At 39.3% G+C, this 15,734-nt stretch overlaps 1 protein-coding gene across 10 annotated transcripts in view; it reads right to left on the bottom strand.

Annotated features, from left to right (window-relative positions):
* NTRK2 (neurotrophic receptor tyrosine kinase 2) overlaps positions 1-15,734 on the bottom strand; it is a 413,238-nt gene that overhangs the window by 163,872 nt on the left and 233,632 nt on the right. For 2 of the 10 annotated variants that reach the window (XM_070795059.1, XM_019966501.2), the window contains one exon: positions 7,607-14,211. The exons of the other annotated variants lie outside the window; for them this stretch is intronic. In XM_070795059.1, coding sequence (XP_070651160.1) covers positions 14,183-14,211 — 29 coding nt within the window. In that variant the 3' untranslated portion in view covers positions 7,607-14,182. Of the gene's footprint in view, positions 1-7,606; positions 14,212-15,734 lie in introns of those variants that run through there. 10 annotated transcript variants of the gene reach the window in all.

Genomic DNA, 15,734 nt, shown 5'->3' with positions numbered 1-15,734 from the left:
TTAAGCCAGTCAAGAAAAATTGCTTACCAGGTTTTACTCCTTCATCAGCCTAACTAATTACACCCATTCACTGTTCCTTTCAGACAGAGATTTCAAATTCCAACTCTCAAAGACTCACACCACCCAAGAGACATCTGCTTCCTGGCTCACTCTGTCTCCTTTTTATATTACGCAGTGAAAAATACTCAGTGGCCCAGAAAGTGCCAATTAAGCAAAACCTGGAAGCGAGAACTTCCAGGTTTCAAGCTGGTGAAGGATCAGGTCAAGGAGAAGGTGTTGAGATAAAGGTCATGGGAGATGGTGAGATGAAAGACAGATTGGAATCTTCTCAGTCAACACACTCAGGGAAAAGCATCGGCCTCCAGATTCCAGTGACCAGCCTCAGATACTTCTGCATGGTGACGAAATGGCCGTAATGTGCACATGTTACTGAGGCAAAGTTGGCCTGAAACACTCTGAGGCTCAAGGATGACAAAAGCATGAGGTTTGAGTGATAATAACTAAGGCTGAACTTGAACGCCAAGCCTAGATAGTTTTTAGGTACCAATTCCATTTCTCCAAACCATTAAACGTGGGATATTTTGGAGATTAGGGGCCCAACAGCTCCACAAGCTTGGGAAGCAACTTCCCATTCACAGTCCAAACTAAGATCCCATGGATCCCCTAAGTCCAAACTAGCGGAGGGAAGGAATAGAAGTTTGGGATTAGCAGAAGCAAACTATTATATATAGGATGAATAAACAACAAGGTCCTACTGTATAGCACAGGGAGCTATATTCAATATCCTGTGACAAACCATAATAGAAAAGAATATGAAAAAGAATATATATATATATATATATATATATACACACACACATATGTAACTGAGTCACTTTGTTGTACAGAAGAAATTAACACAACATTGTAAATCAACTAGACTTCAATAAAACTTTTTTAGAAAATAAAAAATATAGAAAAGCTTAAAAACAAGAAAATATGAGGATACAACTTCAACCTTATAAGGTATAACCTTAACTTTCTCTCTAAGTAAAGTTCTTTGTTTGGGAACTGCGTTAAATGAGTCCACACCAAATTCTTCATAGTAGTCACAAAGATCTACAAAATCATACAGTGTTGAGCTAAAGAATGAAAATCCATTTCCCATGTGCAGTGTATTCTGAGTTCTTTGAAGATGTGATCTTTCTGGCTAAATAATCTATTGGTAGAAACAATGTAAAGAAGCAGAGCATCTTCAGAATCGCTGTTGGAAAACTATTTTGAACACTGGGTTTACAAAACCTGATAGGAAACAGGTCCTCCTGATGCCTCTTTCTTCTAAAGCTGCCCAAGCTGACTCTTGTTTATGCTTTCAGTTTAGGGCTTTCATAAGTGCATGACAGTGCTTCTCTAGATTATTAAAAGCAAATAAATAAATAACTTCTACTACAAGTTCATTTCACGTACTCAATTTATTACAGCACAAAGAACACCAGATGTGGTTCACATTTATATTGCATCTTTAATAATAAATATCTAGGGGTACTAAAATTGTGCATGTGTGATAGCCATACTTCACAAAGCTGTGTAATAGCTGGAGATCATATTTTGAGGGCCCAATCCCACGATTTAGAACTCGGTTCCTTTTCAGTGATTTGTCACTTGAATCTCATTTTTAAGGGATTATCAGAATACAGGTGTCTGGCCTTTCAGTTTTCAATTAGTGAAGGCAAATTTTAAAGGTTTAGTAATTTTTGATCAACAAGTCACAGATTTCTGAATCGAGTAGCTTGAACAGGCGACAATAATCATCTCTACTTCAGAGAGTTATAAAGTACTGGTTAGTCCAGGGGCACATCTCAGGCTAGCCAATGACCTATTTCTTTCCACTGTCTTTGGCTAAACTAGAAAGCAAGACAAGAGGCTTTTCCCATTAGTTTCCTTACCTCTCAACCACATCCAGGATATATTTTATGCACTGCATATTTAGCTTTGTGGCATTAGTTTTTCCATTTAATGTTTTGAGAAGGCACTTCGATTCTGAGAAATACAAATAGTAGTGTCGTTGCAAAATACCCTATTTACACTGAAATATAATAAATAAAGAAAATGTTTAAAATCACCCTTCCTGGCACTATCCACCATGTAATCGGTGTTAAGTATCTGTGATCAATTGTGCCTAACAAATTGCTCAAGCACCATAAGCATTATGAAAAGACCACAGTTTTATTAAACACTGGAAATTATATTTTTCCCAGTGGTTTTACTGTAAGATAATGAACTCCCTGTGAGTGGTGGCAGAGATGCAAATTCAATTTTGCACAAGACTCACAAATACCATGATATATTATGCTGATGGAGACACGGTCTCTGTCTAGACGAAATGAAAAAATTGCCTCGGATTCAGTAAATGTGTATAATTAAGAAAATATGAACAGCTAATCATCAATATTGCATGCGTGTTTGTATCTCCAATCTTGTTTTTTAATTTTAAATTCTAGTTGAAAGTTGAACCTCTTCTGGGTTTCAGATTTCACTTTTCAAAGAGACTATTGATATTGATTAAGCCAGAAGGCACCCTAATCAGGCCCCAAAAATGTACTAACTTTTCCTTAAATTTTTCTTTCAACCAAGTGGCATGCCTGGGTTTTAATTTATAAGAGCAGGCTTTATTACACAAATAAGCAGACACTGTCTGGGGGGACAAAATTGAAGCAGCTCTGATAGTTTTATTAATTCATTTGATTTACTTCTGGTTTCCCTTACCCAATCTTATTTATGTCAAAGTAAGTTGAAGCAGAATTCATTATGTAGTGAAATCCAATTTGAACACTTTTTATTGGGACATGGTGATTCAATCATTTCTCTCCTTAAATCCCATTATCTCTTCTCACATTATTTTGTACAGATCAAATCACATAAGATGAAATTCCAAAAGAAACTTAAGAAGTTGTGGACAGGAATGAAATAATATCTGAATAATTCCTTATACTATGAATACTATTACACCACAGTTAACATTTTTATCACTTTTCATTCTAGTAGCATATTTTCACTGAAGAAAATTAACTGAGTTAGCAAACTTTCTTAAGTAAACTTTTGAAGCAATGTAAGTTTCTAATTGTTTTGATATAGGATTAATAGAAGTGCTGAATCTAATCTGACCCTGTTTGGGCACTTTGACATTTGGTTTATTATGTGTAGTAAAAAATTTGCCAAATTACTACCAAATCTTTTCCTCTTCAAAGATCAGACTTTAGGAATTTTCAAATTTTGGTAATTTTATAAAATGTTTGTGAAAAACTATTTATTTACCTGTGTCATTGTGTCAGGTATATTGTTAGTATGTAGGGACTCCTCAAGTCATAAATGAATCTAGTTACCAAAGTCCATTTCCTTGTTAATTATTTAGAGTCATTTTCTCATGGAAACACTGAAGTTATACATAGAAGGACAAGACTGTCCCCTAAATGCCTTTTAAACACCTGTGCCACCATACCATACCTTCCAAATCACAGTTCCTTTGCTTTAACCAATCATGGGTAAAATTATTTCCATTTTTAGAGATCTGTAAAAGCTCTGTGCAGACCAGAGAGGGTAGCCAAATCCAGCAATTCAAATGAAAATGTTGCTTAACTTCTACTCCTAACAGAATCAGAGGGGAACTTAACTTGTTAGCCATGTCAGATGCCTGGTGAAGTACAGATGTATTTCCCCCCCAAAAACTACAGTCGGATTACAAGTACAACAATTATACATATGCATTCATGTGTTCCTTCAGTTATTCACCACATGTTCATTATGCAAAGTCCTGAACACTGTTTTAGGAGCTGGAGATGCCAAAGCACTTGTATATCCACTGAATAGCCTGTGGTTGAAAACTTACAAAATTGTCATTAAGTCTTTCCATCTGCAATTTGCAATATCACTCAGTGACTACTGCCACTCAATTCCTGGGTGAGACATGACTTCCTGAGTATACACATTAATCATCCAATATATGATTATACATGCTGAGCCTAATCTGAATTTGCAACCTCAGCACCTCCCTATACCACCCTATCCTAGAGTTTTCTTTGTTAAATATTCCAGATAGTATTATTAGTCAGAGATTTGTTTCATTTCATTAGGAAACTTTTCCATATTGGCAAATGGGAGATACACATAAAATACACACAATGCTTATTCCAGGGTAAGCAAAAGACACATCAAATTATCTTTGGAAATATTTCAACTCTGCTTCTCTGAAGTCTCATGCTCTTTAGTCTCTCCAAGCCGCTCTTGGGCTGCACTTCCATAAATGCTAAAGGGCTGCCCAAGTTTTGAAGGTTTGTGCTGACATACACATGGAGGTTCAGGGGGCCTAGAAATCTCCAACAAACAATAGTTTGATTGTATCATTACTTGTTATGATGGCCTCTGAATGGCAATTGAATAATTCATACCCCAAACTCTGGTCTTTTCTAAGTTGTTTTTTTTTTTAATTTATTCATTTTTAATTGCAGTATAATTGCTTTACAATGCTACGTTATTTTCTTCTATGTTTTTTTTTAAGATAATTAGGAAAGTAAACAGTGGGTCCGAATGAATTTATTCATTTTGGCTCACCTCACCATTCTCATTCACCTGCAGTCGTCATGCACAGAAGAGTTGCTATGTGATGTTTTGGGGGAGCATGTATTATTCTACCTAATAGGAGACAAATATGAGGTAATACACACAAGTCTGTGGGAGCAGATACACCCGTGATAAAGTAGATGCCATAAAATAACAGCTCCTCGATGTCCCCTGACCTTATTGAATGTCCTGATGAATGCTCTTCTCATGGAAAAAAATGCCACTCATCAAAGTGATTCATGGTTTTTAAAAAGACTCCTTAAAGGCTAAATATCTACAAGAATCTTGACCCCTTGCTAACAGGCAATTTGGAAACATGGATCTTCGCGTGGAAAATGGAAAAAAAAAAGAGTCATAGAGGGTGAACCAGAAATGTGACTCATCTGCCCTACAAAATGCTCACACATGGCTGGCACTAAAATTGGCTGTCTGTAGAATGGTCATTGAGAAGGCAATATTCGCCTGTGTCCTCTTGGTCTTCCTGGAGCAGGGTAACCTGGGAAGATGTTGTGGGTGCTTTGACACTTGCAACATTGCTTTATAAAGCTCAGTAAATGTGTGCACTTCAACTGGCTCCTCGAACTCTCGGCACTCTGAAGTCTGTCTTTGGAGAAACAGATCTCAAGTTCACCTAGGAAAAGTGATGTGCTTATCTTGGAGGAATGAAGGTGTTCAAGAAAGAATCAAAGATCTATGATATATGATTCTTTTCCTAGGATTTTCTGAAATAAGACAAAAAAATGGCAAACTTTTTAGAGTGGGCTGGGCTATGGGAAGGCTTCCCTGGTGGTGCTAGTGGTAAAGAACCCTCTGCCAATGCAGGAGATGTAAAAGATGCAGGTTCAATCCCTGGGTCAGGAAGATTCCCTGGAGAAGGACATGGCAACCCACTCCAGTATTCTTGCCTGGAAAATCCTGTGGACAGAGGAGCCTGGTGGGCTACAGTCCATGGGGTTGCAGAGTTGGACATGACTGAAGCAACTTAGCATGCATGCATGCATAGACAGGGTTGGGGAAGTAGGATTTGACATGATTTTAACTAGCAAAAAATAAAAGTAAGGGTTTATTATTATTTATTTATTTATTATTCATGAGTATTTAGTATTTCTGGTAATGACTCCATCAAGAAGACCTACCTGCTGCCCAGTGGGCTCTGCTAACCTTACATTAGAGACCAGGCCTGGGGTCAGTCTACCACTGGCTCCTTTCTCCTCTAACAATAAGCTCACTACCTGCCATCTGGCACTTCCCTGCCTGTGTGTTTGAAGGTTAATACACTCAGCTTACCTTGATCAGCTCACATGAAAGGGACAACACCAACAGTACAATTCTTCTTGCAGAGTTTGAAAACTGCTCTCCATTCTTTTTGGAAAAGATCAGCAGGAACCCTCAGCTGGAAAGAGCCCCAGACTTAAAGGAGGCCAACTGGGGACTGAACAGAAACTCTCCCACATTAGGACTATAATGGGGGTTCATTATTTCCCCTCCTAGCCTCTCTGAGCCTCAGTTTTCTCATCTATTAAACAGAGTAATAATATCTATCCTGTGGCGCTGACAGGGATTCATTTGTTTTTTTATGTGAAAATGCAACTCGTAAGGCCTGGCACATAAAAGGCATTCAATATTGGTTGTTTTAGATAATCAAAAATGCACACATTACAGAGGGGGCTCATGGCATTAAGGAAAAGGCTGAGTGAAAACAGAGTATTTAAAATCTCAAAAGGTATATCTCGAATTTATCAAACTCATACTAAAATTCCAAATGTGGGGAAATGAAGCAATATCTACTATCTAAATTTCACTTTTATTTTAAAATTTTATCCAATTTTTTTCTAGATTAATTCTCAATTTTGCTAAGATCTCCTGACCCTCCTCTCCTTTCTGCCTTTTTAAAAGAATCTTTCTCATTCTGTCTTTTCTTTCTTTCTCTTTCCCTTTCTTTGTTTTTTTTCTCTTTCTCTCTCTTTGGCAGTCTTGTTCATTTTATCACTCTGAGTCACATATGAAAAAAAGTCCATCAGAAGATAAGAGTGCTTGTCTGTACAGATATTTCAGCAGACAGCACTGGATGGTTAGTGCTGGGGATGCTGAAGCTGGCTGATTCTGAGGAATGCATCTCCAGGGGCAGATGAGATGTGGTGAGGGAGAACAATTAGGTCAGGAATGCAGGAAAGAAGAGAAGCCTGAAAGCTAATCAGCCTAGCAGCTAATGTACACAAAATGGCATTTTGCAAAGACCAGAGGTTTATACAAGATCCCGGCCGGAAGGAATCTGAGTCTAGGGCTGAGTTAAAGTGAGCAGAGTGAGATTCTTGCCCTGTGCAAAAAATTTAAGGGAACACCCCAGATTCAGTCATTAACATGAATAATGTTTTTTATTCTCCATTATTTATTATCACTTTTTCATTGAGTTGATGTACAGTATCATATAAGTTTAGGTGTACAATAGTGATTCACAATTTTTCAAGATTATATTCCATTCATAGTTAGTATAAAATATACTAAAATATTAAAGCATTACAATTAATGTTCTAATGCCATGTTTTTAAAAACGAAACGTTAAAAAAACAGTGAAGGAAAAAATATGAAAATTTTAAAGCCAAGATTTGACCTTGGATTTGTAGCACTCACCCTAGTCCCTGCTTTCTCAAGTCTGTCTATTTAAAATTTGGAAATTTTCTTCATAGGTTTTTCACTAATTTTTGTCTTTTAAAATATTGCATTCAAATGTGATTTATCTTGATGGCTGATATTCTTTGGTGCTCCTTTAAATTCTGCACTTTAATTGAGGGCCTCACCCATATTACCCTAATGCTGGCTCTGCCAGGTGCAGTGGGGGCTGTTGGAAAGCCCAGAGGAGCTGCTTGGGAGCTAAATGGGAGTCAATGAAGACAACTTCTAGGATGCTGTTGGTAGTGCTTTTAGGAATCCCAGCACTGAACTAAATTCTCAAGTTTATGTAAGAATAATTATTAGTTGGTGATAAAAAGTAGGCAACGGACACCACAAATCTGACACTCTTGTCTTTATTGGCATAAGAGTTTGGCTCTGAATGATTAACTACATCACAAATTCCAATACAACAGATTTCATTTCCATCAACGAGCCTCTATAGTAAAGATTTCCAAGCTCCATTATCATTCATACATATGCGGGACAAGCCCTGGAGATTCTGAACATAGTAAAAGAATGCAGATCATGTTTCAGGCCTACTCTCTTCAAACATAAGAAAGGGAAATAAAGTTAAGCAACACATAGCAATCAGTAGAGTCCCCTCCCTATCCCACCTCCGCAGATCCTGGTGCAGCATCAGAGGGCAGAGCTGTTGAGATCAGCACTGAAAGGCAGCAGGCAGGAGCCCAGCAAGCAGTAAGAGGCTCATTGCTTGTTGTGGGGAAGCAGGAAGACCTTCGAGACAGGACCACACTAACACTCAGACTGGGTGCCCCTTAGCTGAAGTGTCTCCTTGGGGAACGTCATCAATGTGAATTCATACAAGCCCCCTCTTTCCAAAAGTGGGCATAAGGTATGAGGACCACGTGGATTCATCCCCAATCCTACAACCCCTCCCTAGCTTAGCCCACACACAGAAGCTTGGCCCTTGATAACACAGAGCTCTGCTAAGAGAACAAAAGAGGGCCCCCTGGGATGTCAACACCAAGGACCATACTCACATATCAGTGATCAGACCCCGATCTGGCTAAGATTTGCTTTAATTTAAAACTTGGGATTCAATGTGCAGGAAACATCAGAGAGTATATACAAACTCAGAGAAGACACATGGTTCAGGAAGTGAGTGATATGGTTATTCCCTCTGCTACTTGGCCATCAACTTCCTCGAAGTCCAGGAGTTCAGGAATCTAAGGCAGAGCTCCTGGTCATCAAAATCTTCCTAGTTTTCCTCTTCAGAGGCCAATGCTAATAAAGGTCTAGGTAGGGCTCAAGGCAAACTAAAATCTTATATGTACACAAGGAAATTTTAGTCAAAATAAAGGTTCTTAAGAGAGATAAAAATATCCTAAAAATGACAACACTTGGGGAAGAAGAAAATGGCCCTCTCTAAATAAAGGCTAAGAACCGATACAGAAGCACAACTACTTCTCTGGATATCAGGTACTGGCATTAGTTGAACTAGGAATAAGGATGAAATGTCATCATTAGCATCATGGTTCCTGAACCTTCATAAATAGAGAAAAGGAGGGAGCGTGATAGAACAATATGAACAAAGGAATTTATATTCATGGGCCAGAGGAAGTAAAGCCAGGATAGAGACAATGTGAGGCCAGTTCGTCCAGCTGGCCGGGTACTCTATTAATAGAAAGTAGGAATTTGTCCCTGGGTAACAGTTTCTCTCTGTTCATTAGCAACAAACTAAAGGCCAACCCACTTGTAAAAGCAAACTCTTTTCAGGAACAAGGGTGGAGATGAGTATTAGGCATGAAAGCATAAATGAATCTGAAAATCCATCCTTCTTTCAGGAAAACATGTTGGGTGGCCACTCAGTGGTGCAGAGATATCATGTAATCTCCTGTAATGAAGGCATTCCATAACATGGAGACCAGCTCTTTTAATATAATTAGATAGTGTGGCATTGTATCCTGTCCCCCCTATATCAACCACTTATTGGAACATTAGGAATATGGCACTTAGTCTAAATGCCATCATTATCTAATAATCACTTGGGTTCCACTTTAATGCACCCAGAAAGTCAATGGCATGGTTAAATAAATGTGCTAAATAATAGCAACAGGGTAAAAAGAATGTTGATGTCTACCCATATTCATAGCACGTACAGGAACTGGTGAAAATAATAGAGAAACTAGACATTAGATTATTGTTTTCTTTCTAGAATTCCCCTTTGGCTCCCCACCCACTTTGGTTCAACACTGAACAAATCTAACTTCTTACATATCATAGGAATCTGTGTATTCTGGAATTACTTTTAGAACCTATCTACTTTAATAGGACTCTGCAAAATACCAACTCTGAAATACTCCAGTATGTCATACTGATGATAGAGGTCCTCTGTCCAGAACTCCAGCTTAGGCCTTGATGCTTAAGACATTAGAAGAGGAAGCCTTTCATGAGAAGACTCATGAGGAAATCTCATAAAGAGATTACTGGCCCACTGACTGCATTAAGTTTAGGTAAGGCAGGATATCTAAAGGGAGACTCCAATTTATCAGAGGTCCTTGCACAGCCCAAGAATCCTGGGCAGAAGAAAAGGCATCTCTACATAGTGGAAAGCAAATCAGATGTAACCAGCCTAACCCTTTCAGATCCAGGACTCCTGGCTCTCTGAAAGGAGCTAGCCTGCCAGGGTGAAGAACTAAGAGGCAGAAAGTGATCATCTGCTCCAACTGAGCAGTCAGCTACATCTGGAGTCATGCAGAGAGCTGATCCTAAACTGAGGCACTCAAGCTTCCTTGGCAAATGAGGGAGCCTTTTGCTCCTCAAGTCCTCTCGGCCTACAACACAAGGTTTGTCTCCTCTGTGACCTTCACCCTGTAAAAGCTGAGCTTCTCTGGATTAAGGGTCACTTGAAACCTGACCTGCTAAGGTCAGCGCAGCCCACCTCTGTCTTAACTCCTATGTTGTTGCTGTTCAGTCTAAATCATGCCCAGCTCTTTGTGACCCTGTGGACTACAGCATGCCAGGCTCCTCTCTCCTCCACTATCTCCTGGATTTTGCTCAAATCCATGTCTACTGAGTCAGTGATACTATCTAACCATCTCATCCTCTGCTGTCCTCTTCACCTCCTGCCCTCAGTCTTTCCCAGCATCAGGGTCTTTTCCAGTGAGTGAGCTCTTCATATCAGGTGATACTCCTACGAATAACCAAGCAAATATAAGATCTGACACCAACAATAATACACCCAGCGAGCTTCCTACAGACTTTCCAACACAATTCACCCAAGACAACCCATTACTACAGAGATATGAACAAAGCCCAGTACAAATAAAGGCCAGGATTCAAGTGATTAGACTTTATATCATAGGAGGTTAAAAGGACAGTCACAAGATGACAAAGTTTGATATCCAAATGATATTATCAGTAGATATCTCTGTTAGAATTATAAGTAAGTTTTTATTCCATCTTTATTTCTTATGTTTTCCAAATTTCCCTCTATAACCTATAGTATTTATTTTTAAAGAATTGCATTTTAGGGACTCTGAAGGCATTTTGGTGAATGAAGACTTAATTGTCTTACTAGCAGAAATCAATCATCAGAGCTATGCCAACTAGGGAGATCAATCCATTATGATTTGCCCAAGACTGTCTTGTTTTAAAAGAACCTCCACAACCCTGGTTGGGGGGCAGAGTACAGTTACTGTAATACTGACATGTCCTTCTCCTTTGGACCACAAATACTACCTTCTAACTTTTACCTCCCTGAGGGAGCTCAGGCATTCAGAAATAGACCGCATCCTCTCAGCCAAAGGAAGAGGGCTCAGACAGCAAGCACTGTGAACACTTTGGGCTGCTGTCTCCATCTCAGGAGGCTGCTTTACTCCTAGAAGCTAAGCCCGAAGAGGGAGATTGCCTTTTGTGGTTGGCTATCAGGTTGAAATGAGAAGTAGATCTCTCTCCAGTTCTTTCCTGTCCATGGTGTGGAGCAAATTCATCTTACATACTTCAAGAGAAATATCCACTATCAAGGGGCTTCCCAGGTGACGCTAATGGTAAAAAATCCGCCTGCCAACACAGGAGACGTAAGAGACACGGGTTCCACCCCTGGGTTGGGAAGATCCCCTGGAAGAGGGCATGGTAACCCACTGCAGTATTCTTGCCTGGAGAATCTCATGGAGAGAGGAGCCTGGGGGGCTACAGTCCATAGAGTCTCAAAAAGTCTAACGTGACTGAAGTGACTTAGCATGCACACATTCACCAATTACCATGATAAAGAGCAGACAAAGAAACTACAACACAGTGAAGGAAGGGCAGTATGGCTGTACCCCATCAGGAGAGCTGGCATGATGACAAATCTGAGAAGAAGCCCAACCATGGTGGCTTACCCTCTCTAGCTGGCAGAATTAGTTAAGACAGAGAAAATCTGCACTTCACAAAGAGAAAGCCTGCACTCCGTTACATTAGCTGCCATGAAGGATTGAGCTATGAGTGAGCATCACATCCAAGAAAAACTCCCCTTCTGTCATCTCTGCTTAACCACAGGGAGCACTCAGTGTTCAAAGCATCTGGGTAACGGGAACTCCCTAGCAACATAAGAGGCTCCTCTGCATATGTTTGCTGAGCTGGTTGTAGTCCCCAATCTGCTGGCACATGTGAGAGTGACCAACCGGAAACCAAAATGGTGGTGCATTTGATTAGATTCATCCTGCTGGTACCTCTCTCCAGTTGGGCTGGGCTTTGGAAAATATCCAGAATAAACACTAGATCCTGCATCTGCTGGGATGCTTCTAGCACATCAGTGGTGATTTGGTGAAATTGAACTGAACTGTCTGGTATGTGAGAGGGTACATAATTTCCTCTTGATTGGTCAATGATGTGGAAGTAAAATCAGAATATCACTATGAGTGCCTCTGTAACCTAAATCCATAATAGTTTTTTTTTTCCTTTTTTAGCCATTAAATGTAAGATGGAGTGTTTTCTCTGAGAGGTCTAGGTATCCTATAATTGGGTGATATTTCTTTTTTGATAACAAGTCATATCACCCAGGGGTCAAACGCTAATAGAATGAAGTCTCTTAATTTACATAGTCGTAAATGTGCTTGAATTTTCTTCTCAGAGGAGTTTTTAACATGTCTTACATTGTACATATAATTATGCAGCATATATTTATTTCCTTTCTACAAGGGAATTCAAGTTGCTTTCTTAAAACATTATTTGATAGCTTCTTACCATCTCCTCTGGAGTTGAAAGGAGAATGTAGTATCAAGCTGTGATAGCTAGCAGTGGGAACCTATGGCACCAAGAGACAAAATTGGATTGGGACTTTACAGAGTCTATGAGCAGTGTGCCATGAAGACTCCCATGAGATGGGTTGTCAGCCCACTGTGCCATAAACAAAGCAATTTCTAAGGATCCTAAAATAACTGCATTCTCTCATCCCTAACACTCATGCTGGGCAAAATAGACCTAGGTTATTTTTAAAGTGCAGGCCATAGCCTTCAAAGGGATATAAACAGTTCCCAAAGCAGCTATCTTTTGGCCAATTAAATACTCAGAAGCAAACGTACTTTTGAAAGACAAAATTAGCAGGCAAAGGACATAAGAAAGTGCTAAAGCAATTGTTTCTGCCTGTTTTTAAACCCTATCAAATGGACCATCAAAATGGACCATGGGAACAGATTGCACTGAAGTTTGAAGATAACCTCCAATAACTCTCAACCCTTGATGTGACGAGCACTTGGGGTCTTGGATATACTTCAGAACTTTTGCTCAGGTGTACTCAAAGTAATGTTACAAATACGTTCAAAACCTCTGCAGTTCTGTGAAAAATACCACTTCCATTACCTCCCTTGGCTGGTAACACAATGACAGTGTAGGTATGGCAGCTAAGAGGATCAAGAGGGGTGCCCTGCATGATCTTTTCAACTACTGTTAAAACACTCCCTCCCTTTATTATGTTTTATTTCCTTAGTCTTTGCTGGTCTATGAATCTGTGCTTATCTACATAGTTACCTAATAAGCATGTAACCAATGGGAAAACACACACACACACACAAACATATACACACACACAAACTATAATAGTTAGAGGAGCATGGTGCACTCTGCAGGAAATCAATCAATGTCCATTTCATTGGAAATGAAATCAAAATGGGGAAAGTCAGAATTCCTTATCTGCATCTTCCACAGAGAGTTAGTTATTAGCCCTAGATACACATAGAGGGCATGCGCTGTAAGAACGAACACATACAGTACATATTTAGAGACAATTCTCATTTAATGTAGACCCTCCTCCTAGGATTCTAGCTAATTTATAAGGCTGCTCTAGGAAAGACACAATTCCAGAGATGACAACAAGTCTATGGCATTTGCTTTTCCTGAAGGGGAAGCTATAACACATTCCCACCCTTCAAAAGAACCCAAGATTGATGATTCAGGGGTATTGTTGGTTAGAGTGGGTTTTCTTTCTTTTTTTTTCCAGTTCAGAAGTTGTGTTTCCATTGTACCCTGTCAAAAATGTTCTTAGAAGACAAGGAGAGGACAGTAGCAGAGCTGCCCTTGAGCCAAGTTGGTCAGTCCTACTAGGAAACAACCCCGTGTGGTCAGATGACATGGTTTTCAGACACGTCTACACAGACTAGTTGAATTAAAGACCAACTGCAGCCTTGATGTCGCTGAGCTCCTCAGCTCCATCTTGCCATCCTGATTGATCGAGGAGATGGGTCTATAGTTAAAGTGGCATAGCACTCTGAGGGCTTAGTCATTAGAGCACACTGCTTTCTCTTGGGAAGGCAACTTCTTGCTTGGCTAGGTTTTGGAAGCTAAGGAGTGACGTCAAGATGTTGTCTGGCCAGAATTTGCAGATAACCATAGAACTCTTCTCCTCCATCAGGCATGGATTTAGCCTCCTTTAGTTCCTGCAGTGACACAGGAGCCTCCAAATACCAAATTATTATCAGGCGGTCTTGGGGGAACCTCTGGGCCCTGCAATAAAGTAGACAGACTTGCTATTGGAAAGTGCTCGGGAGCAATTCAGCCTTGTTCAGATTGTTCTAAAATCCTGCAAACCACCTCTAGACTTTGAAAACCTCTCATAGCTCCTGAGAGTGAAAAAGTACTTTGGGGGATATAATTTAGCATCATCCTTCACTCAAATAATCTTACACTACACAACATTTAAAGAAATATGGCTAAATCATGATTTTTGGTTCATTTGTTTTGTTTTTAGAACAAAGTTACATAAGCAGGGAGGCTGTGTCACTTTGGACAAGCTACTTCTGAGCACTGTCTGTACAATCAACTGTTTGTATTCATTGATCTTTAAAGTCATAAGCAGTTGGTGTATTGTGGACCAAACATGATTTGTGCTGATATATTTTGTTGGTTCCACTCATTATTTTAAATCTTGGAGAACTCACATTAAAAAAAAAAAAAAAAAAAAAAAAGCCTGCTCTCTCTGGAAAATTTGGAATATCTGGTAATACCAGGCCCATATTCCATCATGATCTTCACCACACCATGTCATCTTTCTGATCCAGCCTGTTTCTCATATTGACCCTCTAAGTCACTGGGGTTTAGGATGCTTGCTTAGGATGCTTGCTCTAAGCTATCCTAACCTTGTGCTTTGTAATTACACAATGTCTTTCAACACTGGCCTCCCCAAGGAGACTCGCTGAGGGCAAGGAACAAGCCATCATTATCACTCAATTTCCAATTCTTAATATTGTAGGAATATTGTGGGTAGTCAATAAATATGTGGTGAATTGAACTTCACTTTCCACATTAGATTCTTACAATTCAGTGAAACATGATGGGATCACTGTTTGTAAGATCACATGTGTATTCTAAAGCCAACATCTTTGAATAGCAGGCAGCTTTAGGAAAGAGAAGTAAATGTGCTGGTTTGTGACCCAAGCCTCTGATGGGTCCATCAGAGACTGCATGTTTCATGTGATATTTTGCTTTAAGCACATGAAGAAAGTTCCACACTTTTTCTGAGAGCTTCTTAAATTTGTTTTTCAGATGTAACCTATCCAACTTCTTGGAAGAGCCCTTCTTTAAAGGTTAGCTGTGAAAATATTTGAAGGGAATAAGTTAACTGAAAGCTAAGCTACCAAAATTTCATGGGCCTACAGCAACAAATCCCTCGCCTTCTGTATGTCAGATCTATGCATTTTGAATATTTTAATTTCTGAATGACTACAATTAGGATCTTCAAAGACAAGATTCTTTGTTAAAGGCTTATTTCTTCTAAAATTCTATCTAAATCTACTTAAACTGGTTAATATGTAAAAAATTCATCCAACATTTAAAAATCGATGTAGGTAAGTTTAATAAGAATAGACCCAATGAAAAAGGTTCAGTGTAATAGGTCATTTACACTTGTTACAAGTCTGTTAGTAATTAATGTTTCATTAATATATAGCCATATCTGGTCAACATCTGGCCCACATCAGAGGCAAATAGTGTCCCATACTATCATAAAGTAGTTCAATGGGTATAGTTTC

This window comes from Bos indicus, chromosome 8 (assembly GCF_029378745.1).
Source record: "Bos indicus isolate NIAB-ARS_2022 breed Sahiwal x Tharparkar chromosome 8, NIAB-ARS_B.indTharparkar_mat_pri_1.0, whole genome shotgun sequence".
In the NCBI taxonomy this organism is placed as follows: Eukaryota; Metazoa; Chordata; class Mammalia; order Artiodactyla; family Bovidae; genus Bos; species Bos indicus.
This window is presented reverse-complemented; position numbering and strand designations above follow the sequence as displayed.